Genomic DNA, 27,146 nt, shown 5'->3' with positions numbered 1-27,146 from the left:
CTAGTTCAGCAGCTTGGATGTTAAATGCCAGCATTTTCACAGGGATGATAAAGCTGAGAAGTGTTTCCTGCTGGTGTCTGCAGAGATGGATGGGACCAGGAGCACTACTCTGCTGAGGCCATGAGGCAGGTGGAAGGGCTGAGCAATACTTCGGGGGGAATAAGTCATTCCATGCATTCCAACCCTCAGTGGGTGGGCTGTGTCACTGCCCCAGCGTGCTCCTGGGAGCACCTCTGTAGTTTCCATGTGTGACAGGGATGCCCACACCTGTAAGAAACTAAAAGAAACAAGAAAAATAAGGAAACAGAAATTAAACAGGGCCCCTTACTGTGTTCAGAAGTACATCTCACCTTTCTTGTGAGGCCCACCTGGCTGCAGTCCCCCTCCTGCTATATATCCTCCAGAATCTCTGCTAATGCAATATACATTTTCTGTGTAAAAGCATAGAAAACAGACACTGTGGATCCAGCCTGGCCCTATAAAAAATGAGGAGAAATTTTGAGGAGCAAGACCCTGGTAGAGCATCTATGTTTGCCTGTGGGCATACCTAGGGACAACCAGGGAAGGCACTGTTAAGCGTAGTTATAAAAAATAATAGTTTGTCATATTAAAGTCTTCTCAGCCTAGTCAGATCATAACAACTAATTTAGTCCCATTATTACATTGGTCTCTAAAATCTAAGGGACCTAATTATGGATGGGAATTAGCAAAAACTAAAATTGTTACATGCAAGTCTCCCAAAGCTGCACCATGCTTTGGTGATACTCTTTCATCCTGTGCAACATTATGGGAGGCCATCAGCTTCCTAAATCCTTTATCTGGAGAGGAAAGGTGATGATGATGGCAGTGTGTGCTGGGGGCAGGGAGGGAATGGTCTTCCTCCATGGCCTTGAGTTTGCTGAGAATGATTTCTGTGTGTCAACACCATATTTCCATATTTCTTAATAGGTTACAGTCTTTACTGTTTGTCTACGATTCTTTCTTATAAAATGTTACTTATTTTAAAGGGAAACCCCATGCAATTGGACTAAATAATGCATACCTTAAACTAAAGCATGATTGGGAATATGAACTAAAGCAAGCCCCAAACCACAGAGGAGCAGGAGGCATTTGAACACTCAGTTATTTGGCTGTCACAGCTAGGAGAGGCAAGGCAACAGATCTCTGCTCCTTGGGAAAGTCGTAGGCACAGGAAAGGCTCTTAAATATACAGTTCAAAATCATCCCAGAGCAGCTGGATGTGTGTTCTAGGAGTCCTACCACACTGGTAAAATGGTCTCAGCAATCCAGTCCTTCCCCAGCCATCACCTTCCCATGAAGGGCCATGCATCAGCATGGCCTCAAATGAGGAGCATTTAGTCAGAGGAAAACAGAGAAATGTGGCCCAAATTCTGTTGTTGTTACATAAACCCCCTCGCAGAACATCTGGAGAACATCTGAAGCTTAATAAAGCAGGCCTGCAGACAGAGGCATTTTGACCTTCCCTGTAATGGAAGCACAAAAACTGAGACTGAAAAGAGGGGAGTGAATATCACCAGAAATGGAAGACAAATTAAGTCCAGCATATCGGGGCCAGCTTTGTCCCAGACACCTGACAGGGCTTCCACAGTCCTACCTGAGCAGTGCACAACAGAGGGGAGAGACAAGGCAGCACTGCTACACACAAGGTGCTGGCACTTATGAAAAATTCCTGTTGGTCCCTGTCTCCTGGGAAAGCCTACTTGCCACCCGGTTCTGGTTAAAATTGTGATTCTTCTGGGCAAATTTGAATTTAAAGGGAACATTTAGATTTTTCTCTGGATGACATGGTGAAATGATGGGGAAAGCTGACAAACACTCAAGAACTGAGGCTCAGAATCTGGCATTTTTCACTGGTTTGGGATCTTCTTTTCCGTTCTGCAGAGAGAAAATGCTAGGGCAGGGTTAGGAGTGGAGGGGGAAAATGAACAGAGAAAGGAAAGATCCCTCCTGCCACCAACATTTTTTAGCAAAAAGCTGTAAACCAGCCCAAAGACAGGGAGCTCTTTCCCAGGTGCCTTTTTCATCCCTGCATTGGATATGGCTCAGGTGGGATGTGAGTGGGAACATACAGCAGGGGGTGGGCAGAAGCCCCATTTTCCCACCCCTTCCTGCTGTCAGCAGCCCATCCTGCGGGCTGGGCATCCCTAGCCACAAATGTGTAGCCTAAGGGCTTGTCCCTATCATGTTCCTCCATGCCTGACTCGTGCCAAGGACTGTGGCAAGCCATTAATAGGTACTTCTTGAGCTGCTTGAGCTGTAACAAAACCTGCCTTTCTTAGGGCAAATATGAAGGCATTTTTTCCGGACTTTCCATGGAGAGGAGAGCAGGACATCTGACAAAAACAGCTGCCACCCACAGAGCCACTCCAGAGCTGCTCCTCAGACTTTCCAGCTGTGAATGAGGTGTCACCAGCGCTCCAGGAGGCAGCATGACTAAGAGGAGGACATGAGACAATGTCCTGTTGAATGTCCCCACTGCCTGGGGAACAAGTCACTTTGCAGGAATCTACAGTGAAAAACTGTGACAAGCCCCAGGACACAGATGTGTGGGGTCCCAAGGAGCTTTTAGAGATCTCTTAGGATGTAAAATCAAGACCTGGGAGGGAGGAAGTCAAGTCAGACAAACACCCAAAGAGATTGTGGAAAACAATTTATTTGACAAATTTCCAAAGTGGACAATTTTAGTAAAACACAGGCATAAAATAAAGCTAACTGGTACAATGGGGTTTTGGATACAAGGTAAAGAGTTTGGGGTCCTGATACCTGGCAGTCGCTGTTGGTTTCTCTGAAGTGCATGAATTCATAGCAAGAGCACCAGTGGAAGTGCTGAAATAATATCTCACCCAGCCAAACCACATTTTCAGTGTGGTACCAGAAACAACTGTGTAAACACCAAGGGTCCACATCACCCACATAAGTGATAGCACCTTTGTCAATATATCTTAGAGTGTGAGTCAAAGACCCTGGGAGATGATGGCAGCCTTTCACTTGACTTCTCTGGGCTGAGGATGAGGCCTTAATTCAATATATAGTGCAGTTAGTGGGTTCCCCTAGGGCCCAGGTGCCTAACTCCTAGGTGGTCCTATAGAAACAGTACTCCAAGAGAGTTTCCTGGGAATAAGTCAGCTTCACTCTTTTAAAATAAAAAAAAAAAAATTAAAAATTTAAAAAAACATCCCACTAACTGGGCTCAGAGAGATTTTCCAGAATGGAGCTTGACCCATAAAACAAGTTATCAGGTTATTCATGAGGTTCCTGGTTTCACTGTAGGACCATGAGATCAGGAAGTGAAGGAGTGCAGTTATGTTGCTTCTTTTAAGGGTTCCCCCCTCCTGAAAGGCTGCTGCCCATCTTTCCTTTGGTTGGTGTGTAGCCTCCCTGCCCTGAATGGGAGCATCAGTTCTGAGGGATGCTTCACCACCCACCTCTATCCCAGCCCTGGGAAGTGAGTGTCCCATGCCCTGGCTCTGGAGGCCAGACACGCTTGCACACAGCTTGGGTAGTGCAGTCCAGCCCTCCCTCCTCCCCAGGCATGGGAGATATGAACCAAACTTGCCAGCTGTGACAACGATCCCCTCTCAAAGCTTGCTGAAGTGTGAATATTTCACTCAAAGCACAGCATTAGGTTAGGATCATGATGAGCTGGGCAAGTGCTCAACTGGTATGTGAAAGAGAGAAGGAAATGAAAAAAAAAAAAAAAAGGTAGCTCAAAAGAGAATAAACAGCCTTAAGAGGCCAGGCTAGATCTTAGTGGTACAAAAGCCCTCATCCTGATTCTTGGCAAAACCACAGTGGGATGAGGTTGGTATTTGTGTTCTGATGGCTTATTGCTAGGTGTGCTTGTATTTTCCTTCAGTGGGGAGGGAAGGCAGTCATGGGCAGCAAGGGAATTTGAGGATAACAGAATAGAGACACAGATGATGAAGCAGAGAGAGAAGGGAAGGGACTGTGTACAGCCAGGCTGTGGCACTATGGTTATCTGCATAGATGTAAATTCCTCAGGTTGGTCAAGAATAAGGTTAAATATTTTTTTTGCTTTGTTGGTTTTCCTTTTTAGGTGAGACAGAAGCAGCTATGGCCTTGGCAGAAACCCACCCAGATGCTCAGTCAACAGCTATCTTCCTGGACACAGTTTGGTAGAAGACACCACGCAGCAGAGAGGTGTAGTCAGGCACACGGAAAAGGTGCTTCTCCCCGTAAACCACATCGTAATCTGCGCTCTTCCCTGTGACCAGGACACGAATGTTGGGCTCATTGGCTTGGCTTCCCACTGCCAGCACATAGATCTCAATGTCAGCCTTCTGTGCGTCCTGCACAGCCCTTTCAATGGCCCTGGCTGTGATCCCTTGGGAGTGTCCGTCAGAAAACACCAGCACCCTCTTCTTGGCCGCAGTGCGGGCAGAGCGGCGGTACATCTCTGTGATGAACTGCAGAGCAGAGTTCACGTCCGTGGCATCATTCATGTACTCCATGTTGTCAATGGCCTTGGCAATGACCGTGTAGTTGTACTGGAACTGAGTTTCCACTTTCTGCTGGTTCCGGCCGCTGTACTGCACTACCGAGATGCGCACGGAGTCGTCAGTAGGCTTGCTGGCCTCCAGAAACCGCCCTGCCAGCCGCTTCACGAACTTCTTGGTGGTCTCAAAGTTCTTGCTCCCCACACTGGTGGAGCTGTCCACCAGCAGCGTGATGTCAGCTGGCCCAGTGAAGGTGACTGCAAGGGGAAAGGTCCAGGGCTTGTTACACTTTGACTCTTCCATGGAAAGCCAGTGAAGTCACTGGCTTGTCTCACAGGCTTCCTGTCTTGTCAGACTTGGGAAATCTCCATTCGTGCTAGCTTTCTTTCCCCTGCCCCAGTGCTGTCCTACACTTGTCCTTTCACCCATTCATTCCTTCTTTTATTTGGTTTAGGATAGGCTGTACATGTTTATTTGGCTGAGATAATCTAGTGACTCTTGTTTAAACACAGTGGCTCTCCCTGTGTGTCTGGGGAACCACTTCATTGTCCTCACTTCCCTTCTTTCCATGGAAATTCTGAGGACTGATTATGCTCCTTTTAATGGAGGTGTACTCCATTAAAACCCCCCCTGTTCTCACTTTTCAAGCACCTTTCACCAATATCCCTGCCACAGAACTAATTTTGCTCATGCTTCCACTACTAGATAGTAGGAGCAGGTAATGAGGTCATTTGCTAAAACCTGGGAGGGTTGCGATCTTTCACAGCCTCCTCTCTAGGTTTGAGATGTCAGAGAAACAACCATCTATGCTTTTCCCCAGCTGCTTTGGGCTGGTATGTGTGTGTGAGAGACCCTGAGAGTGTCTGACAGATTTTGCTCACCTCTCCAGACCAGTAGCATCCCCATTGCAAGAGGTGTCCAAGCTGTGCATCCCCACAAACAAAAGCTCCCACTTCCCCAATCACACCACCCACAGCCCCTCAGCGTGGCATGAGGAGTCAATACTCACTTGGGCAGGTGTAGTCAGGACATTTTTTCTCTGTTAAGAATATAAGAGAGATTAATGTCACCAGCTGGCCCAGAAAAACCACTTGTCCCACAGATCCACAGAAGGGACAGAAGTTCCCCTCCAGAAGGTGAACACCCACCTTTGCCATCTGTGCAAAGGCTATAAACATGCATGAAAAATGGTGTGGACAGACATGTCCTGCAGCAGGTGAGGATGGGGACCTGACCACAAAGTATTCTGAGACACAAGATACCCTTGTCCCTGTTTAAGAGCATGACTGAGGAGACACAACGGAGGGCATCCTGCATCCCTCACCACCTTTCCCATTGCCTTCAGCCACTGCCTTTCATCCACCTTGGCAGATGTACGAGGTGATGTTCTGCAAGAAGGTGTCATCCAGGAGCTCAGCATAGTTGTCCCTTTGAATGGACAGTCCTGGCCTGGTTGGTCTGCTTAAACAAGCAATGTCATTCAGGTGGTCTGGATTTGGAGGGTTCCGGAAAATGTCACCAATCCCAAGGGAAACCACCTGTGGGGAAGTTCGAGTCCATCACTGGATGCATTCATCATCTAATGCATTCATAACTGTGTATGCCTGCCACTTTGTGAAAGTGCTTCTAGTGACACCTGTGCCCCTGCCCTAGCCTTGTGTAGCAAGGACATGGAGACGCCTAGAGAGCCTGCACTGCGCCACACAGCTGCCGCATGGCAGGTCCCCCATGCCCTTACCGGGGTGACATCACACAGGGAGTTGAGCGGGGTGGGGTCCCGCAGGGTGTCAGAGCGCCCGTCTGTGATGACGATGGCCACGCGCTTGTCGGATGTGAACCTCCGCAGCAGGTTGTCCTTGGTGAACTGCAGGGCCTCGCCAGTGTAGGTGCCCCCAGCAATCCACTGCAGGTTCTTGACTGCCCTGCAAGGACAGACACCAGTGATCCTGCCAGCCTTGCCCATGGGTACTGGAGGAGTAAGAACATGGCTTGTGACCAGGCAGACACCCCCACATGAGGATTTGGGTGGAAAACTGGCGAGCTCCTTATTTTAGCCTCAGCACCACTTACGATGCCACCAGCCACTACCTTCCACTAAAGGACATCTAGATCATTGCAGCTGCAGGAGCTGCTGGCCTGGATATGGAGGATGGGGGGTGAGTAGGTTCCCCTGGGCCAGACCCCACAGACTCACTGCTTGAGGGCTCCAATGTTGTCGATGTTGGCATCCCCCATGGCCACCAGCTCCTGTGTGTTGTCATGGCTGTACTGCACAACGCCCACACGGGACTCCCCAGCTTCAAACTGTGGGACAGAACAGAAACCAATTAGGGGCACATACCTCAGGGGAATGCAGAGTCTCAGAATCCTGCTGATGGTTTCTCCTGCCTTTCTGATGCAGGCTCTGATTCTCTTCTGCCTTATTCTGGGCAGGCAGAGCCCCACCAGGAGTGGATGCACATTGGGACCAATTTGGTGAGAGTAAATGAAAAGGAGACCCAAACCTAGATCTCACAGCTCACTGGTCTCAACAGAAGCCACTGGACTCTAAGGCACATGGTAGAATTCTTGGGATTGTCCTGTGTGAAGAGTCAGGAGCTGGATTTGATCTTTGGGTCCCTTCTAACTCAGGGGATTCTATGGTTCCATGAGAAGATGTTTTCAAGACTCCTGGTTTTCTTCGAACACAGTGGTTTTGCTACCCAGCTCTACCTTTTCTGCTTATTACTGGCTCTGCCATCCAAAAAGCCCCATGTATCCCCACCACACTAGTATTCAACAGCAGATTATGTGCTTTAGATGTGGCTGGTTATACCTTCAGGAAAGTCTGGATCCTCAACAGCCCTTCAAATCATAGAGGTAAATAAAACATACAGCAGGTTACCAGAGAGGAGGCAGGAAGAAGAGCAAGCATTTGTGTCCCTCTTCAGACTGAGAGACTCACTATGGGGACAGTATTGCTGGGTTTGGGCTGCAAGGGTAATTTTTATTAGACTGCTTAACTGGGTGACCTAAATCCAAGTTTGGGAGATGGAAACTTCCAACATACTCCAGACGCCTGAAATGCTCATCAGAACAAGGGAGAGACTGAGACACTGATTGATCAGGCTGATTGAATGCTCAATGCACCATCTGCTCTGGGACATGGAGGAAACAGAATCTCTTTTGCCCAAATAGAGTGAAATGTCTATTTTGGGACAAGGATCTGCTGTCTAATCTCCATCACTTTATGAATTTGGGAAGACCCACCCCCAGATTGAAGCCAAGCCTGGTGGAGGCTTTTTGGAGTGGGGGCACCTCCCCATTTTCCCACCTGCAGTGAAAAATAAGTGAGTGCACACAAGGATTTCACAGCACTCAGTGGAAATCTCACCTTGACCCGCTCATCCTTGCTCAGGCGGTCGATGACTTTGATGATAAAGTCCTTGGCAATCTGGAAGTTCTGCAGGCCAATGCTCTCTGAGCTGTCCAACACAAACAGGAGGTCGACGGGACCACAGGTGCACTCTGGAGCAAGGCACAGGAGTGGAAGGACATGTTTTTCAGGGAAGCATTTCTAAAGGAAGTAGCTGATGCCTGCTGCAGGCCCGCCCAGCTGGGTGCCTAAGCCCCAAAGCACGGTGTAAAACAATGCAGGAAAATAGCTGCATAGGAGACTTGAGAGCCAGTTTACAATTTTTCCCATGTGCATTTGCTCCCTAATAAGACATGCGGCATTTTCAGGCTGTGAGCACCCGTAAACCACCCAGTAATTATTCCATAACCCATTCCCTCATAAGCCTTCTCATTTCTTCCATTCACCCAGTCCAGCAGGACAGAGGTGGCACTGGTGGGCTGGAGGCTGACTCAGTTTGCTCCCTTCTTTCTCATTATTGAAGAATATAATGTGCCCTTGGCTCTCCTGTCAAGCTTTTGGACTGCAAACCCAACCTATCAGGGCAGCATCACAGAATAAAGCCCAGCACATTCCTCTGCTGACCAGCACAAGATTTTGAATGAAGAGGAGAGAACTACATCCACAGTGTGCCCAGAAGAGACGTCCCAACTGTAAAACGGGCAGAGAAAATCCACCCTGCTGGTATACAGGGCACCTTGACAGCTGTTTTCCAGTTGCAGAACCCAGCCACATCAGCCTCTAATCTGTGTGGCACTCTCAGAGATTGCTTCTTGCCCTCCCTTGCCCAGCTCATATCTGGTTCTCCCTCGAAGGCTCTCACTACATCTCCATGTAGTGAGAGCAGGGAGGGGAGGGGTGCAAGGAAGGAGAAGGACTAGCAAATGTTTGCAGAGCAACTTTGCCAAGTAACACTCACCACAGCAAGCTAGAGGAAAAGGGAGAGAAAGAGACAACATTAAAATTCTTGACAAAAGGATTTTTCACACCCTAATGCAGACTGCAGGTTTGTGTCTCTGCAAACCCACAGACACCTGGCCTGGACAATCCAAGCTCATGGAGGTTTCTCTCCCACTTGAAATACCCAGATTCTTTCCCATTTCAGATTGTGATGCCCTGACCTGGAGCACCACACACACACACAGCTCTGTGTCTGCTGATGCACATGCTGATGCATTCTTATTTAAACAAAAATAAAAGCTAAGCAAATCACCAGAATATAGAGCTTAAAGTCAGTTCTCCATGTACCCTGTGTCCTTCCAGCACTTCATTACTGGCCATGGGCCAGAAGTCCTCTGCAGGAAATACGTGCTGCTTCTCCCGATGGCAGGACACCCTAAACCAGCCCCCCGCTTCCCAGGGGGGAATATTAGACCATGATATTTAGGGAAAAAAAGCATTGCAAAATGGGCCACTCAAGGACTTCTACACAACTTTTCTCATGTTTTCCCTGTACAGAACCACAGACAAACCAGTCTATGCCACATACAAGTGAGACACAGTTGTATGAGCTACTCTAGAGATGGAGTTGGAGGTCTGTGGATCAAGGACACTTAATTGTGGTTCATGAAAGTGGAGAGATGCCCATGGATGGCATTTCACTGCCTGAGGACAGGGAAAAGCAGCTGCCTCTTGCTTTGCAAGGCACTGAGCAGGGTGGGAGGAGAGTTACAGGGATACTCACAGCACATCTTCATGATGATGTCCAAGATTTCACATTCCTGAAAACAGAGGAAAAGAAATGTTTGATTAACAGCAAAAGCAATGCATAGAGCAGGCCAGCAGGCAGCACCCCAATCCTGCCCCACTCACATCTGGTCCTGGAGGCCCCACGGGTCCTGGTGGTCCCTGTCAAAAAGAAGCACAGAGGAGTTACAGGAGCAGTCAGTCCTATCTGTGGTGTACTCTAATGGTACCTTGCCAAGTAATGCAGAGTTGTGAAAAGCCTCTTGGCTTCCCAGTTGCTGTCCCCTGCACTGGGCTTGGAGAAGGAATATCTGCTTGTTTGCATGATTCCCTGCTGCGGCATGGAGGTGGAAGGAGGAGATCCACTTCCATATGTGCCACGCACACATAGGTGGGAAGGCAGTGAGCACACACAGTGTATGCATGGCTTGGTGTTCCTCCCAGAGCACCCAGAGCATGAAGGGATGGAGGGATGGATGGAGGGATGGTGGGATGCATGCCACTGGGACCAACCCTGACAGGATCCTTACTTACCGGAGGACCTTCACGTCCCCTGTGGCCCTTTGCTCCTTTGATGCCACTGGGCCCAGGGGTCAGGTTCTGGAATGAAAACAAAACCAAAACTCATAAATCTGTGTGTGTCAGGGGGCAGCACTGGTGCTGGCTGGGGGTCTCTGTACAAATCACAAATGGGACGGGACTGCTGGGGAATGCGTCTCGAGCTGTTTATCTTCCAGCATCAGTCTCATTACATGGTTATGGCAATGGGAAGATGCCAGCAGCTCACGTCCCCGGCAGCAGACAAAGAACTCAATGTTACAACTCATTTAAAAAGTTTTTTGACCAATCACACAAAGCAAAAGCATATTGACAGTACTTCTATCCAAACACTATGAGCACATGTACCTTTAGTTAAAACAATGCTTGCTTATTTAGAATAAAACACCTACTTGTAAACCTTAAAATACAATGCACAGAGCTCCATTATTAAGCTTAGAACTTCCTAATATCTCACTAGATAAACTTTTCTGTAGCTTAATGAGTTATTGTATCCAAGCTTTAATACACAGACCATTGTTCTATTCATCCTTTCTTTCTACTTCTTATATAACTTTTCTACTGATGAATCTTATGGCTACTGCTTAGCTCTAATCACAGTCCTGCTGTCTCTGAGGCCTGCCTTTCGCAGCTTTACCAAAGCCCTCTGATTTTAAGGATTCCCGCACAACACTTTTCCTTCCAGATGTCTGATGAGCCCTGCTTCACTACTGAAGTGTTATCTGAGGTTGCTGTACCCAATTAAATGAAGACTTGGAAGGAACACTGGGTAAATCTCCCTCCATGGGCCAGTGATAAAGCTCATATCACCAGTGCCATCATCATCAGTGCCACCTGGAAGCATACAAAGCCTTGCAGAGGTGATGCTCACCTCACCTTAACAAATGTGCAGGTTTGCCAGCTGTCAGACACAGAATGAACACCTGCAGGGAGCTCCCATTGCTATCCATCAGTCACTGCTCAGAGGCAAAGGCTGAAGATTTACAAAATCTGATGACCTCTGGCCCATCATTGCCCAAGGCTCCTGCACTGTGCTCATAGGAAGAGAGGATTCACATGATTACTCACATCATTGCCAGGGTCACCAGCTTCCCCTTCATCACCTTTAGGTCCGACATAGCCTTTTGTTCCCTGAAAAACAGTATGGATGAGTCTGCTGCGTGACTAGCTGTTGCTATTGTGGTGAAGTTGGTGCTGGTATTTGGTGACCTCATGAAAGCTGGTTTGGGACAGGGGGGGAGAGCAGCACACAGGCTCCCAGCACCAGATTTCAGTGTTCTTGATGACGAGAACTTCTTTGGTGGCTTTCACTGCTACAGAATCACGGAATTGTTTAGGTTGGAAAAAATCCTCTAAGATCAAATCCAAACATTAACCCAACACTAAATCAATCCCTCAGCATAGCATTATCTAGCTCCCCTGGGTGACATTCCCAACCCCAAACTCTGGCTCTGGGACTGCTTCAGAGAGCACCCAGCACAAGCTGCTGCCCCTGGGTGTTACAGCCAGAGCAGGACACTTCCACTGGAAGCATCCACTGCAGGGAGAGGTGGGCAGAGAGAAAAGAGGGTTCTGGAGATGCAGGTTGCTTCAGGTAGCCCATTCCAACATGCAGTTGATGGAGAAGTTCCAAGTGCCAAACCACCAGCAAGGGTAAATCCTGTGTAGCTGAGGAAGCTGCACACTTACATTAATGCCAGGGTTGCCTCTGTCTCCTGGCTGCCCCTGGGGATGGAGAAAAGGAGCTGTGTTAGGTTGGACAAGTAGACATAATGGTATTACAGTTTCAAGGCAGCACAAAAAACTTACTGGGGCACCTGTGAATCCAATTGTGCCATTCCCAGGAGGACCATCCTCCCCCTGGAAAGGAAGGCAGACACAAATGAGATAAAGAAATGCAGACCCCCTCAGATAGCATGGCAGCAGGATGCTGGTCTCCTTGGACAGTGTATCTCCCCAGCAGTATCACTCACCCTTTCTCCCATCAGCCCAGGGTCCCCAGGCAGCCCAGGTGCTCCAGGCAATCCCTTTGGACCCTGAAAGAGGCAGAAGAAGGAGTCAAGCATTGCACATCATCATGTGAGCTGGGAAAACAATGACTTCTGAGGCAACCAGCTACCAAAACGAGCCCATTGTGGAGGTGTTCTGCTTATACAAGAGCAATGTGAGGATTGATGCCAGAAAGTTCTTTATTCAGAGGCTGGAACAGGTTGCCCAGACAGACTGTGGCTGCCCCATTCCTGGAGGTGTTCCAGGCCAGGTTGGACGGGGCTTGGAGTAACCTGAATAGTGGAAGGTGTCCCTGCCCATGGCAGGGGGGGGAACAGGATGAGCTTTAAGATCAGTCCCAACCCAAACTAGGATTCAAACTAGGATCAAATGTTCTAGGATTTCTATGTAAGCCAACAGCTATGCTTGGCTTCCATTTGCTCCCCACCCTGGGGATCAAACCTGCTGCTGGCAGATTCAGGTGGCTGCCCCCAGACAGCATCTTCCCCAGCTCTCGTGATGGGAAGCTCTGTGGTTTGTGGTGTAGCTATAACCTCTCCAAAAAATGACCTGAGGGAGGTGGGGGAAAAGGCAGCTGTGGCCTGAAGGACCCATGGAAATGCCTGGATGTGTCTGCCGGGAAGCCAGTACTGGAGCCTGTACCAATAGGTTGAATAGCATTGCAGTATCCATGGGATTTGGGGAAAGCCCTAATGGGCAGCACCTGCTGCACATCCCTGCATCCCCTCCCTGCAGAAGAAGCGATGATGAAGCAGCACTGACCTCACTGCCAGGGGGGCCATCATCTCCCCTGTAGCCTTTGGGTCCTGAAGGTCCAGGCTCACCCTAGGGAAACACAGAAAGTTCTCTCAAAGAGGCTTTCTCTTGCTGCCACTCCTGCCCTGAAAGGGCTGGTTCCTTTGTTTTGTGGTTTGATGGGTAGAGGTGCCCATTGGCAAGTTAGGTCCACCTTGGAAAGCCTCAGAATGGACCTATAGATGTGGGTGAATACTGATGGGGAGGTGCTTCAGGAGCCATGCCTGGCTTCTCCTTTTCCTCCTTCCTCCTTTAGCACTATTTTCTCTGTGAAACCCTGTGGGAGGTAGATCCCTGCTGAGCACGAACCAAACCCAAAAACTTTCTGGGCTGAGGTGCAACACTGCAGGTATGGGCCACACATCATGTGCTTTTAGTGGGAGCTGAGGCCCCCAAAGCCATCCCTCTCTTTCAGAGCTCACCCCAGTAACAGAGGACCTGGTGGGAAGAGGACCAGGGAGGATGGGCAGATGCTTTCCAGCATCAAAGCACAGCTGTGTGGCACAGTGGCACCTCATCAGCTGTGACACAGGTGCCCCTGGAGGACAGTCCTTGGTGCAAGCACATCACCCTGAAGGTGACACAAACCTCCATGTGCCTTCTGGCTTGGACAAGTCTGGGTCCCAGCCAGGGTGGCTCTGGGGAGTTTCTGTTCTCGGGAGGCTGCAGAGCCCTGGCAGCGTTTTCTGGAACAGACCAAAGCTGTCACGCTGTCACATCCCATCTGGGCAGTGGCTGCTTGCTCCACCAGCTGCAGGGCTGGCCAGAGGCACCATGAGACAGGAGAGGAGGCAGGAAGAGTGCTCTTTTCTCTGAGAGCTCTGCAGATGCCCAAGGGAGCCCCTCCACCTTCTACTCAGTGCTCACAGCCCTTTGCAGGGTTTGCTTTCCAGGAGGTGAGATATGATGGTGGACAATGAGTGGGTAGTGATGCTCTGCCATCACATCAAATATTCAGGCAGCATTTTGAGTGGAGCTGAGTGTGCAGCCAGTCCTCAGGCAATGGAGAGGACAGAGGGATGCAGAGACCTGGTGCTGAACATCCATACATGTCATACATACCCTTCTCCCAAGGAAAGGTGTCCTTGTGGGTGCAGAAAACTTGAAATAGCACAGTGCAGAGCACTGAACTGCTTCAAGGCATGTGACCTTATTTCTGCACAAAAGCCCAGAAGAGAGAAATCTTGGAAGGAAGGACAGGAACTTGTGATCCTTCACACCAGCCAAGGCTGGAGCCACGGCACCCTTGGCTCACACTGGCCACTCTCATCCTCACTGCAACCACACAGCGCAAATCCCTCATGGTCTTGAAGGAGTTTATGATGGATGATGCAGGATTTTGGGTGAGTATATCTTGTCCACTACTTCTCTGGGTGCAACAAGCACGTGACAGAAGGGATGGGCACCATGGCCAGGAACAGAGAAGGGCCACCAGACCTGTCCCATGAGGCTCAGGGAAAGAGCGTGCTGGCCTTCATCTTCTCTCAGATAGAAACAGGATGAAAGGAAGTCATAGGTTAGCGGGAGCACTTTCCCCTTGCCAAGAGAAACACACTCCAAGGTCCAGAGCTCGCAGATAACATGGCTTGAAAAATACTTGTGTTTGCCAAGGCCCCACTCTTACCCAAACCTAATTACACATTTATTTTTAATTTGGACGAACACAAGCATTTTTCCTCAGCTAATGGAAAAATCATCCTCACTTTGCAACTGCTGTTCAAATCTCCCTGGAGTGGTGGGAGCAGTGGGGCAGCCTCTGGCCTGGGGAGACACTGGAGCTGCTTTTCTAATGCTTCCCTCTCTGACAGGGGTTTGACTCAAGTTCAGTGGTGGGGAGGGAAAACTGGTGGCCCATAGGAGATGCCATTCTTTCTCCTCTTCCTCCCCAACAGGAAAGGCTGGCTGGAAGTAGGATCTGTCCCAGCCTGGCTCCCCACTACGCTTGCATCAAATTTTTGTCTTCTACATGGTCTTTCTCCTGCCTTGAACCTGGAACGTGCCTTTACCACACAGAGGTAGAGGCAGCTGGGGCTCCAGCCCCAGCCTCTTTTGCTGGCACCAGCTTGCAGCACTGATCAGTGGATCGTTACATGCACGCATCTGAAGAATTGCTTTCCCACCAGGGCCACCTCCCAAAAAGACACCTGAGCAAGCTGGATTCTGCCAAACTTTCTCTGCACAGTGCAGGTCTGACATGGGGGTCACCCATGCTGGGGACAATATGAATGCAACAGCCCCCCCCTTCATGTTCTGCACTCCAGATCTTCTCCAAGGGCTCTCCAACACTTGGCCAGGAGAAAGGAGTTTAAAAGCTGTCTCACATCTGTCTGCATGCTGGCCTCCATGCTTCACCTCTTGTGGGAGTCCTGCTCTGCCAGTGTGGGAGTGTTTATCTTGATACATTCCTTTATCTTGGGATCCATCAAAACTCTGATGGTGTGGGTAGAAGGGGAGTTGTCCTACAGAGCCCAGTTCAAGGGTGATGTCAAAGTGTGCTTGCTCAGGTGCAAAGATCCTGTTGGCCATTGCAACCAGTGCCATGGCCATGAAGGAATGACCCAGCAACACCTCCAGACCTCAAGTTATCAGTTGGGAAGAAGGAGCCTTCAACTGTGCAGGGGACAGAAGCCTTCCTCAGGCTGGAGGTGGTCAACCCCTGCTCTCCAGCAAGTCTGTGGAGTCTGAGATCTGTTCCTTGAGGCACACAAAGCCCAGGCAGACCCCAGAGCAGGAGAGTCACACCTTGCAGTCAGCAGACTTGAGGAACACTGGCTCTGGGAGAGGCTGTCTCTGCAGGATGCCAAGGGTGTCAGGGATACCGCTGGGGCCATGTGAGGATATCCTCATTGACACAAGATGTGTCACTGACACCCCTAAGTGAAGTGATCAGTTTCTGGCCCCAGGCCTGGACATTTTGTGTGTGGCTGCATCTTGCACTTGCCAGTTTCCAGTTCTGTCAGATGTGTTGGCATTTGTTTCCACGGGATTGGGAAATGGTGTGCAGGTTGTTCTGCCCACAGCCCAGCAGCTAAGTCTCCATTTTTTTGGTCCTGTTCATATCCCGGATTCTCATAGAAATCCCTGCCCTTCTTCACCAGCTTTGCTTCCTGGTCTAGAAGATGCTGAGAAGTTGCCCCAAGATGCTGTGTCATTAATTAAACTTCCCATCCCACTCTCTCTGATGTCCCAAACACTTCCATCCAAGATCCAGAAGGTTAAACCAAGCTCTTACCTGGTCGCCAGGTGGACCGAGGGGTCCTTCCCGCCCTTGGTCACCAGGTGGTCCTGGCTCTCCCTGAAAACACACACAGAGGAGCAGGTGTGGGTGCAAAGGGACCTGTGTGCAATGGGGAGCAGGGGTGCAGCACCCACAGTGGGATGGAAATGCAGCCATCCAAACAGGCAAGGATTTGAGGCAGATTCAGGAATTGAGTAGGGAGCTGTCAGAGATGGAGGAAGATAAAGACAGGCTAGTGTGGCCACATTGAATTCAAGAAGATAGCCCTAAGAGGAAGGCTGTGTGAAGCTTGCATCTAGGGGACATTTTCCCACCCATTTTGTGCCACAAAAGCAAAAGTGTGGAGAGATTCGTCTTTTGCAGATACACAGAGCTGGCCCTGGGCCCAAACTAGCCACACTCAGCACTCATGGCTGCTCTTCTAGAGCAGCTCCTGCCCTGCGCAGTCTGCATGGGGAGGAGCACAGCTTTCAGGATCCTGCATCCTTCCTCTAGCCTGCCATCCTTATGGAGCTAAGGGGATTTCCATGGGAATGAGGCACAGTTGAAGAGAGACACCCTCACCTCTCACTCCCCTCTCCTTTGCTAACACTCAGAGACCTGAGCCAAGGCTCTTTGCAGAGAACTGATAGGACAGTAGGGCACAGAAAACCTGAGTCTCAGTGGTTTTGCACCCCATCAGTTCCAGTAGAAGGAAATACCCCATGGACAGGGCTCAGTTCTCTTTCACTGAACAGCCTTCCACAAATCCAGCAGAGCTGCATCTCAACAGGGCAGTGTGACTGCCAAGCCGAGGCTGGCTCTGCAGCACCTTCCTCATCCAGACACATAGCCAGGAACTAACAAGTCAGGGAGGCAGAGGAGAGAGGAATTTGGGGAAAGCAGTTGAGAGGTTGGCGACCTAAAGCTGTTGTTTGCAACCTAGAAGTGTCCAGATGCATAAGCCAAACAGCAAATATAAAACCCAACTTCCAAATGGCCCTGAGACATTTCTGGCAAGGTTGCACAGCCTCGTGCTTGGACTCAAAGTTGGAAGGAAGCAGCACATCGTCTGCTGAACAATTTAACTGCAGGACGCTGGCATGCCTTCATCTCCTGCACATCTGCCCCGCACACCCCGTGCAGTAACGCTGACACTCCCTGAACAGTAAACAGGAAGGGGGAGGCTGCCAGAGGCCCCCTCTGAGCCAGAGCTGCCCTCTTGCAAGGCAGACCTTTGCCCCCGTCCAAGCTGGTGGCTCGCTGTCCTTGCTGCAGGGACAGGAAATGAGTGGTGCAACAGTGGACGGGATTATGGGATGCTGCTGTGCGATGCTCTGGCTCCCACCACCCCCAACCCGCACAGAGCGCCCCTTGCCCCTCCCTATGACGTGTGGCATGGCTGTTGCTTGCCACATGTTTGTCCTGGCCTGCTGAGGGTTCCTGCCTGTCCCTCCCACGCTCACGCTTGATGACTCACCCCAGCAGGCTGGAAACATACTTTCCTAGTGATTCCCACTCAAAAGGGGAGAGAAGAGTGTTTTCCCTTCCATCCATACCCACTCATGCTGCCCTGATGCTGATTGTACCTGTGCCCTCCTACCCGAGTCACTGGTAGCTCACGCAGCCCCTTTCCTCTTCATTAACTAGTTTTCCAGTTGTGAGGAAGGAATTGACAGCTGTTCACTTGCTCTTGGCTTGCTGGGCATGCTCTCTTCTGGATTTTGGCTGTTTGGTGATCACCTGCCAGCATAAAGGGGCAACAGCAGATCCCTCCCAAACTGGAATGTCAAGGCCCTGAGCTTGCCTGCTGGCCCAGATGCTGGTGGAGTTAGCTACTGGACACCTATTCCCAGTCCCCAGCTTCCAAGCATCACCCCTCTTGCAAGCAAATGTAGAAGGCTGCCCTGCGTGTGCAGTTACCGGCTGTCCTCTCGGTCCACGGTCACCTGGTGAACCTGGGGGTCCTCTCTCTCCATTGCTGCCCTGCAAAGAGAGGGTGGCATCACAAAATCAGGGCCTGTTCCCAGCAGGCCAAACCCCTCCTTCACTGCCCACCTCTGAGCAGGCTCAGCCCCAGGCCCCCTCCTCCTCTTCCAGAGGGTACCAGCCCCTGCCCTGGGGGTGGGTGAGAGGTGCTCTCACTTACCCGTTCTCCAGGAGGGCCATCCTCACCTAGAGCACCCTGTGGAGAAACAAGAGGGGTAGTCAGGGGGTGGGGATGGCCAGCAAGCACACACATGGGCATCACAGGTAGAGAACTCACCTCATCACCAGTCTCTCCAGCTGGTCCAGGCTCACCTCGGTTCCCAGGAGCTCCCTGCAAGGCATGGGGATGCACACAAGAAGTCAGACAGTTCTGGATTAAAGTCCTGCACACTTGAAGAGCTTTGGGCAAGCTCTGCTTCAAAGCTCAGGCTGTAGCAGGGGTCCTCTCACAGAGAGCAAGAGGATGTTCACACAAGGGTTCTTCTTCACCCACCTTCTCTCCAGGGTTGCCAGGAATCCCCTGTCGGCCAGGCTTTCCATCATTCCCAGGCTCCCCCTTCACAAGAACACAAGGTAGCATCAAGACTGCATCCAGCAGTGGATTTCAGCTCCCACAGCACAGAAGCTGTCAGGAGCCACAGTGCACCCCAAGCCTCTTTCAGGGTTTTGGTGTCTCCCCATCCCAACAGATCCCTCCCTACTCCACTCCCAGTGAAAGCCACCTTTTCACAGCACTCCCCTGATATCTCAGGGATGCTTTATGCCAGGCTTGTGGGCACCCTCGAACTGTGGGCACACTGTGGGTGATGGGAGCCTCCTCTAGTGAAAAGGCCAGGTCGGACAGGGCTTGGAGCAACCTGGTCTAGTGGAAGGTTCCCCCTGCCATGGCAGGGGGTGGAATGAGGTGGACTTTAAGGTCCCTTCCCATCCAAACCATTCTGATTCTGTGATAGTCTTGCCCCCAATCAGTGCAAGCAATTTCCACCTCTTCCTCCTGCATCCCTCCTCAGCTGAGGCTGGGCAGAGCAACTCACCTTTGCTCCCTTGGGTCCAAAAGCACCAGGATCTCCCTTCGGTCCAGGCGGGCCTTGAGCTCCCTGTTGAAATTAAAGGCAGTGTCACTGAAACCTGAACTGGTGACACCATCTGCAGGAAACTGGGCATGGACTGAGCATCCCAGCAGCCTGGCAGGCAGCTCCCACTGGGGATGGACGGGAGGGATATGGTCAGAAGGGACTCCTGCACCATGGAGCTGTGCTAGCAATGCTGCACCCACATTGCTGAAACACTTCTGAAGCTCAGAGGAAAATGATGGAAAAGGTGGTTTTGGGCTGCTGTAGCTGGACTACAGTGACATTGGTGCCAGCACAAATGTGTCATGCTGGGAGCATGGAAAAGGCAGGAAAACTGGGAAAATGCAATGTCAGGTGGCCCCAGGGCAACTGAGGACAGCTTCCAGGCAAGGATGAGGCAGAGTGCCCCAGGGTCAGCCCCGAGGTGCCATGCCTGGGATATAAGCATCACACATTTCCAAGCAATCCCCTATTTCCACACACCATCACAGCAGAGCTGTTCACCTGCATGCAAGGGGCACCCACAGGGTACCTACATCGAATCCAGGAGAGCCTTTGCAGCCAGGTAATCCAGGGTATCCCGCTTCACCCTGTCAGGCAGCCAAAACAGGGGTCCCCAGTGAGTGACACTCCCAGGAAGACCCCATCCATCATCCCAGACCCTTGGAAGGGACATTCCAGCCCCATCCCTGGCTGGCAGATGGATGGCCCTGCAGGGAGGGAACCCCACTGCCCCACAGGCTTCATCACCAGACCCCACAATGGTTTTGGAGGGGCAAAAGCCAGGGTGTTCACGCCAAGCAAAGTCCCCTGCAGCAGAGATTTACCTTCTTGCCATCAATGCCATCGATTCCACGCCTGCCTTTCTCACCCTGAAACAGAGTACCAGGATCGTGAAGTGATTCCCAAATTCCCAGTGCCTCCCAAACGTCAAACAGAGGAAAATGATGCAAAAGCAGAGTCTGACCTTGGCTCCTTTGGCTCCTCTTGAGCCCTGCAGAGGGAAGGACAGAGGTGTCAGATGTCTATGCAGAGCAGATCCATCCCCCCAACACAGTGCAGTCCCCACACCAGCTCAGTCTGAGGACTCAGGCATTTACCACTCCTCTGTACGCCACTGGATCCCACTGGATCCTGCTGGATCCCTGTTCTTGGCTCAGGCAGTGCCAGCAGGAGGGGTGGATGTGGGGGCGCATAGGAGACCCCAACACCACACAGCTGCAGGGCCAGCCCAGGATAACCACTAATGGGGACATAGGGATCTCTCCCAAACATCCCTGCTGTCCTCACCTTTTCTCCTCGGCTTCCTTTGTCACCCTAGAGAGGAAGGGAGAAAGGGAAATGGGAGAATGAGAACACTGGCAGCACAAAGCCCGTGGCCCATCTCTGAACCACCTCTGTGAGCCTGCAACCCCACATACCTTCATTCCTTGGTATCCAACAGGTCCCATGTCTCCTGGTCTGCCCTAGGGGACAGAAACACTGTGTAATAGACGCAGATACAGTCACCACCACTGGACAGCATCCCCCCAGACTCTTGATATGGGACTCAGCTGCCATTCTCTCACACAGGAGCCTCTCCCATAACTCTGCTCCTCGTTTTTCTAGTCTGAGAGCATGGGATCATTGTGGAGAGCCAAGAGGACTTGCCTTCACCTCCACCATCTCCAGCTCTTCATGGAGGTGAGGGAAACTGGGTGCTTGGGGACATGTCATTTGAGAGGAAAGGGAAGAAAACCCTTGGGAAGAAAAAATGCATGGCATGGGGTTTCCAGTTTGGGAGCACACAAGATGGGTAACTGCATGCTTAGGTGTGTGGGAGAAATGTGCCTCCCAAAAATAAGTGTGCCTAGTAAAATAAAAGAGGGAGGAGGAGGGAAATAGTTTCCTCATGCTCTCAGGTTATTTACCAAAGATTTCCCTGTAACACTGCTGTGCTTGTGTCAGAGGAGGCAGGAGGGAGCCCAGAGTCCACCCCTGGGCTGGCACACATGAGTCAGAGACATGTCCTGCAGGAGGGACGGCTATTTTGGGTGAGGAACAAGGAAGCCTTGTAGCAAGAGGAGGAGCCTCCCCACTGCACAACATGCATGACTGCACACCCCATAGAAACAGGATGATGCTGGGGAGGATGCATCCGAGAGGTCTGGCCACAAGCAGCCAAAAAACAGCCCCTGTGCAGAGTCACCAGGGCTGGTCCTTCACTTACTGGGTCTCCAGCCTCTCCTTTCTGGCCGGGCAGACCTGGCTTGCCTCGTTCTCCCTGCAATACAGGAGAGAAACACAGTTAATCATCCCCAGGAACATAACGATGACCTGTTGAAAGAAGAGCAGGGAGGATGGGAGCAGAAATGCTCCATAGATAGAGGGAGCAGATGGTGCTGGCCATATGGGAGCATGGTGTGGGTCCATGCCCCACAGGTGATGCTGAGAATGATAATGATTCCAGGTGTCTGAGCATCCCCAGTGAGCCCATCCCACTGTCCCAGTCCCACAATGCAACTACAACCAATCCCTCACCTCATGGCCAGGGTCACCAGGAGGTCCAGGGGGCCCTCGGGGAGGCTGCGGGAGAGATGTGTGGGTTAGACCAGCCTGAGGCACAGCCTGGGACCACAGGGATAAGAGGGAAGGGGACAGGGCTCTCAAAAGCCTGACTCACCTGGCACTCGAAGGAGCAGCACTGCACAGAGGGAAGGAGGAAACAGCATTAGAGGAGGTGGCAGTAGCAGGGTCAGCCTGCACCCTGCTTGGGGGGGGGCTTCCCAGGCTTACAGGGGTTGCCTGCAGGGCAGGGCTGTGCCACCAAGCCCCCCTAGCCATGGGTCACCCACAGGGGACAGGCTCAGTCACAGGGCGACACTCACCGATTGCTCTGTGTTAAGTTTCTGCAAGACAAGAAAGCAAAGAGAAGGGATTTAAGAGGGACAGGAGGGCCTGGGGAGGGGGCGGCCTGGGGAGGGCATGGGCAGTGCTCACAATCATGTCAATGATGGTGTTGATGGTCTCCTCCACATCGATCTCCCGAGTGGGCTTCAGGCTGGTGGCAGTGAAATTGCGGCGGTAGGCATGGTCTGTGGCAATGATGTTCAGCCGCTGGTCCTGGGGGTGGGGAGGGCAGAGTGAGACCTGTGGGCACCTGTGCAGGCTCTGAGTGCCCCTCCTTTGTACCCTGGGGGTCCCATGGTCCCACTGGTGACCCCCTGCCAGGAGCATCCCTGCTGCGTGGTCCCTACCAAGTGGTTGGGGGAGATGGCAACAGAGAAAACTTTGATCCCCAGGAGTTTCGCTTCATTGGCAGCATCATCCAGGCCTCCACAGGGCTCCTTGTAACCTTCCAAGGGATGTCCATCAGTCACCACAATCAGGTATTTATTCTCCTTGTGATGGGAACCACTGGAAGGGTTTAAACACAGGATTTAACGCTGAAAGAATTTAGCTGGAGAGGAGTGGTTGGACATCTGGGGACACTCACCCCAGACAGTGCCCTAGTCTGTGGTCAGGGCGTGGCTCATTCCAGCAAAGCTGGAGCAACTTGCCACCCCTTTCCCCACGCTGTGATCTCTTTTCCCAGCCTGGGGACAGCTCTGCACAATGCACAGGGATGTCCCAACCCTCCACCGACCAGAGCCACACCACCCCCATCCTGCTGTGCCCGCTGCAGCCTCGCCGCCTGACCCAATGAGTAGCTCCTCGATGCCACGCTTTATGGCGCAGTCAGTGTAGGTGCCCTTCCCGATGTAGTTGACAGAAGACACGCGATTCTTCAGCTCGCTCTGCCCGCTGGGCATCGGCGTGAGGCTCTTGATGAGCACCACCTCGTCACTGTAGTGCAGCGCTCCCGCATTCCACACCAGGTTGCGGTCACAGCGGTAGTACCTGCACAGGCACACCAGGACACAGGGTTCACTTCACTCACACCAGCACAGCAAATGCAAATCCTCTGCAGAACAGGGATTTGCCAGGGTTCCCTGCTCTCCTGCAAAGCTGGGCCATGCTTCCCATGCAAAGTACACCATGGGACCCCAGGATAACTTGTCCCATGGGTGGAAGGGCAAAGCGATGCAATGGGTGGGCATCTGCAGGGATCAAACAGCTTGGCAAGAGAGGCTTCTGGAAGAGGTGCCAGGGGCTGGAGCTGGGCAGGAGGGGCTGAGCCAGATAGCCAGGTGTGTGTGTGTGCAAAGCAGGTAACCACCGAAACGTCCCGCAAAGAGGTTTTCCACTGCCAGATGTGTTAACATCAAAGAGGGATGCCTCCCTTGGAAGGATGCTCTGACTTGGGGAAGGATAAGTGTGTGTGTGTTGCAGCCCTGTTCTGTGCACTGACATATCCAGCACCTGTGACTCCCTGGGAAAGAAGCACCACCTGTGCTTTGGCCATTGCCCCAAAAAAGATCTTTTCAGGATATGAGGACCAATCCCAAAGGGATGTGATTTCTTTTTCAGTAAGTGGGGGCCAGTCCCAAAGGAGTGGTGTTGCACATCTTCTCTCTGCCCATCAGGAGCTGTCCCAAAGCCACCTGAGCCTTGTCCACTGCTGTTCCCTCTATCCCACTGCAGAACTGAGCCTGCAGGCCTGAGCACAGGGGAGAGTGATGCTGCACTCATGGAGGCCTGGCAGGTTGCTCCCAAGCACAAGGCTCCTGATCACTCAAAGCCTTGTGAAACAACTCTTCTGCCTGGGCAATGGACAGGTGAGCTGCCCCCTCCTAACCCTCCTGAGATAGGACATTGCCCTTCCAGCTGGTGCAGCACTGGGACATCCCCACAGTGCCCCTCTGGGCACCAGCACACATCTCCTGCTGCCCTGAGGAGCTCAGCAAGACCCATGTGCCTCCAGCACTTGTGGTGCCCCTGTGCATCCATGGATCTCCTGCCCGCAGTCAAGCCCAGCACCACCCCCTCTGGGATCCAGGAGCTTTGGTGCTCCTGGGCATCCCTGGGCATTTCCTTGGGAAAGCCAGGGTCCAACCTTGGTTGGTGGCTGCAGAGGTGGGTGAGGAGAAGACAGATAAAAAGCTGGGGAATGGAGTGGGTAAGGGGCACCCAAAGCCGGGATGTGCCAGTGGCAAGGGAGGGTTTGCTCTGCAGCTCACCCTGTGAGTGCTGAATTTAACCCCAGAGGTGCCCTACTGCCACCCCTGCACCCAGGTGGTTCTGGGCCCAAGCACAGGGACCAGCATCACTTTGGCACTGCACAATAACCACATAGCCACCCAGAGGTGGTGGGGTTGGGCTGCCATGTCTGCCACTCCAGCAATTCCTCCCTTTCCTGAGGGTGGGTGCTAGCAGCCCTGTTAAAGCCACGCTGCTGCTGTCAGCACAGACAGAGAAAAAACCAAGCAGCTGAGTGCTGGGAGAGGGGGGAGAGGCTCCCATCCCCCTTCCCAGCATCTCTGCTTTCCTTCTTTTCTTCTGTGGACAGACACACAGGGGGATCTCAGCATCCCACCCAGCAGCAGGCTCCATCCCCAAAGCAGTCTGGATAAACCCTTGGGGGATGTACCTCTGGGTGAGTTTATCAATGAACCGGTTGGTGAAATCTTTCACTTGGGTAACCAGGTCCCCAAAGGGCTTCACCCTCAGGGCAACACTCTCCGATGTGTCCAGGACGAAGAACAGGTCCACAGGGCAGTCTGGGAAGAAGTGGAGAGGCAGGAATTGGCCAGCAGTCCTGCTGCATCGCCTCCCCCTCCCAGGCTTCCCACACTGCCCACCCCATTTCCCACTTAGCAGGCTCCTGGGATCTGGGCTAAGGGGAATGCTTTCACATCTTTATCCCCTTGGCATCAAGAGTAAGCAAGATCACTTTTTCAGAAAACATAATTTTGTGTAATTTAACACTTTCCTATACTTTCTTTCCTGTTTCCATTCAAAGGATATCTTTGCAAGACCTATACTACTTATTATACCAAATAACATGCAGCTGCAGGAACCACTCAAAGAAATAAAACCAGTTTAGCAATCAATGCAGTAAGAAAGTTAAAATTTTCTGACACATCCTGCCAAAAATACAATTTTAAGAAAGAGCAATAACATAAACTCCCCTTAAGAGCCAGCATCCAGCCAGAATAGTTCAGACAGCTGGATTGGTATCCGTTGTTATCCCCCTCTCCTGCATCCCACTGCTACGGGTAACTCCAGACCAGACAGAACCAAGGAAAAAGAGCCAAAAAACACGAAAGGGGGTACTTCTTGCAGATCCTCTCTAATCCTACACTGCTCTCCTCAGCAAGCCCAAACGTCCCGACAAATCTGTGGTGTGTCTGCAGCAGAGGCATCCGTCTGGAGGGAAATAGCAGTCAGGCTTCTCTGCTGATCCTGGGAAGAAAAACCACCCTGGAAAGCATTCCAGGCTTACCTTCTGTGCTGGAGACTTGGGTGATGATTTCTGGGCGCTGAGCACATGAGCCCCCCCACAGGAGGCCAGCCGGGAGCAGCAGAGTGAGCAGAAAGTCTCGCACCCTCATGTTTCTCGGTTCAGATTACCATCGAGCTGGATCCAAGGAAATAAGCAGGGCAGGAAAACCCAGCAGCTGAGCGAGGCCACAGTCTGGAGGCAGGAGTCGCTGAAGATATTTTTTTTTACTGCTTTCCTCTTGGTTTCTGTGGGAGGAAGAGAAGGCAGGAGGGTAAGGGTGAGGAGGAGACTTCTCCACCCTGAGGACAGAGGGAGGGATCAGGAGGTGTCAGCTGTGAGTCAAACTTAGGAAGCATTTCTCCTTGCCCTTTTTATGGATGTCACTATACCTGCAATGGCAGCCCAGCCACTGGTGCCTGGGACCCCCACAAGCCTTGCAGGGAGCCCTGGAGCAGGCAGTGCCCACCAGCTTTGGGGCTCAGGCTGCTTGCTGGAGCAGGGGAGCTTGGGACACCTGCCAGCATTTTCCTCTCAGCTCCTGGGACAAGAAAGCTGCGCCAGGGGGACAGGCATTCCCATCACATCCCAACCTGCAGGACATCTGGTCTGGGTTCTGCCAGAGGAGTCCCCACCACGCGGCACAGCTGAAGCTGGGGGCATGGGGGCACCATGGAGGCACAACATTTTTTGAGAAGCACTTTCTTCAAAGACTTTTGGAGAGACTCTCTTCTCAGTTTTGGAGAAGCACTTTCAGGGCTTTCTGCTCAAGCCAGTCAGGAACAAGAGAGGCTTGTTACTGAGGACAAACCCACAGGGTCACCCAAGATTGCAAAAAACCCTTCTCCTCAGGGCCATGCTCAGGGCAGGGAGTTGGGAACAAGGTCAAAGCTGTCAAGGCCAGGGGGTAGAAACAGGAGCACAAGTCCTTAGGGATATATGGAGATGAGCCTCTTGTCACTTGGTAAGATGGCAGGAGAGCCTGTGGACCTCTACAGCAAGGCACCCCAAGGTGGGATTGACCATCTGCTCTTTATGGCCAGATCTGGAGATAGTCCTGGAGAAGTCCCAGGTCCTGCCAAACCCCACATGGGTGGGAGCATTAATTGCTATGGAGGGGTAGGGGGAGAGGTGAAGTACCTGAGGGCTGACCCTGGTACAGCTGCAGCTGTAACTTGCTCCCAAAAGCACAGGAGGGCACCAAAAGCTTTAAATAAAACATTTTAAAGTATAAAATAAAATAAAAATAAAGCATTAAATAAAACGTTGATGGCTCCAAAGAGCAGAGTCAACAGCACAAACCCAGCTGGCACAAAGTTTGCACCCAGGCTGGGCACATGGAGGCAGCAGGAGACATGCCACACTGGAGGACCATGGAGGGCTGCTGCCACCTCTGTCACCCTGCCTGTCCTCTGACAGCATCTCTGTGGGGATGGTCAGGCAGAAACATTGCAGGTTTGGCTGTTGGAGGTGTCCCAAGTTGAGACAACTCAGAAGAACCCAGAAGCTCCACTGATTACAAGTTAAAGCAGTGGAGGACCCTGTCCACTCTACATAGGCAGATACATCAAATAATGATGCTTTG

At 51.6% G+C, this 27,146-nt stretch overlaps 1 protein-coding gene across 1 annotated transcript; it reads right to left on the bottom strand.

The window, feature by feature from the left end:
• Positions 1 to 2,658: 2,658 nt before the first annotated feature.
• Positions 2,659 to 25,704, bottom strand: COL6A1 (collagen type VI alpha 1 chain). Its single transcript, XM_036387319.2, has 35 exons — positions 25,565 to 25,704; positions 24,710 to 24,839; positions 22,879 to 23,079; positions 22,437 to 22,596; positions 22,180 to 22,302; positions 22,068 to 22,088; positions 21,863 to 21,883; positions 21,721 to 21,765; positions 21,410 to 21,463; positions 20,622 to 20,666; positions 20,491 to 20,517; positions 20,168 to 20,194; positions 20,028 to 20,072; positions 19,737 to 19,790; positions 19,162 to 19,224; positions 18,621 to 18,683; positions 18,405 to 18,458; positions 18,288 to 18,323; positions 18,062 to 18,124; positions 16,154 to 16,216; positions 12,889 to 12,951; positions 12,090 to 12,152; positions 11,926 to 11,976; positions 11,806 to 11,841; positions 11,185 to 11,247; positions 10,093 to 10,158; positions 9,685 to 9,720; positions 9,557 to 9,593; positions 8,792 to 8,800; positions 7,852 to 7,985; positions 6,673 to 6,782; positions 6,217 to 6,400; positions 5,842 to 6,016; positions 5,488 to 5,517; positions 2,659 to 4,735 (listed from the first exon to the last, which is right to left on the bottom strand). The coding sequence occupies exons 1-35, from the start codon at positions 25,671 to 25,673 to the stop codon at positions 4,125 to 4,127; spliced, it is 3,072 nt and encodes a 1,023-aa protein (XP_036243212.1). The 5' UTR covers positions 25,674 to 25,704; the 3' UTR covers positions 2,659 to 4,124.
• Between the last annotated feature and the right edge of the window lie 1,442 nt (positions 25,705 to 27,146).

This window comes from Molothrus ater, chromosome 7 (assembly GCF_012460135.2).
Source record: "Molothrus ater isolate BHLD 08-10-18 breed brown headed cowbird chromosome 7, BPBGC_Mater_1.1, whole genome shotgun sequence".
Taxonomy (NCBI): Eukaryota; Metazoa; Chordata; class Aves; order Passeriformes; family Icteridae; genus Molothrus; species Molothrus ater.
This window is presented reverse-complemented; position numbering and strand designations above follow the sequence as displayed.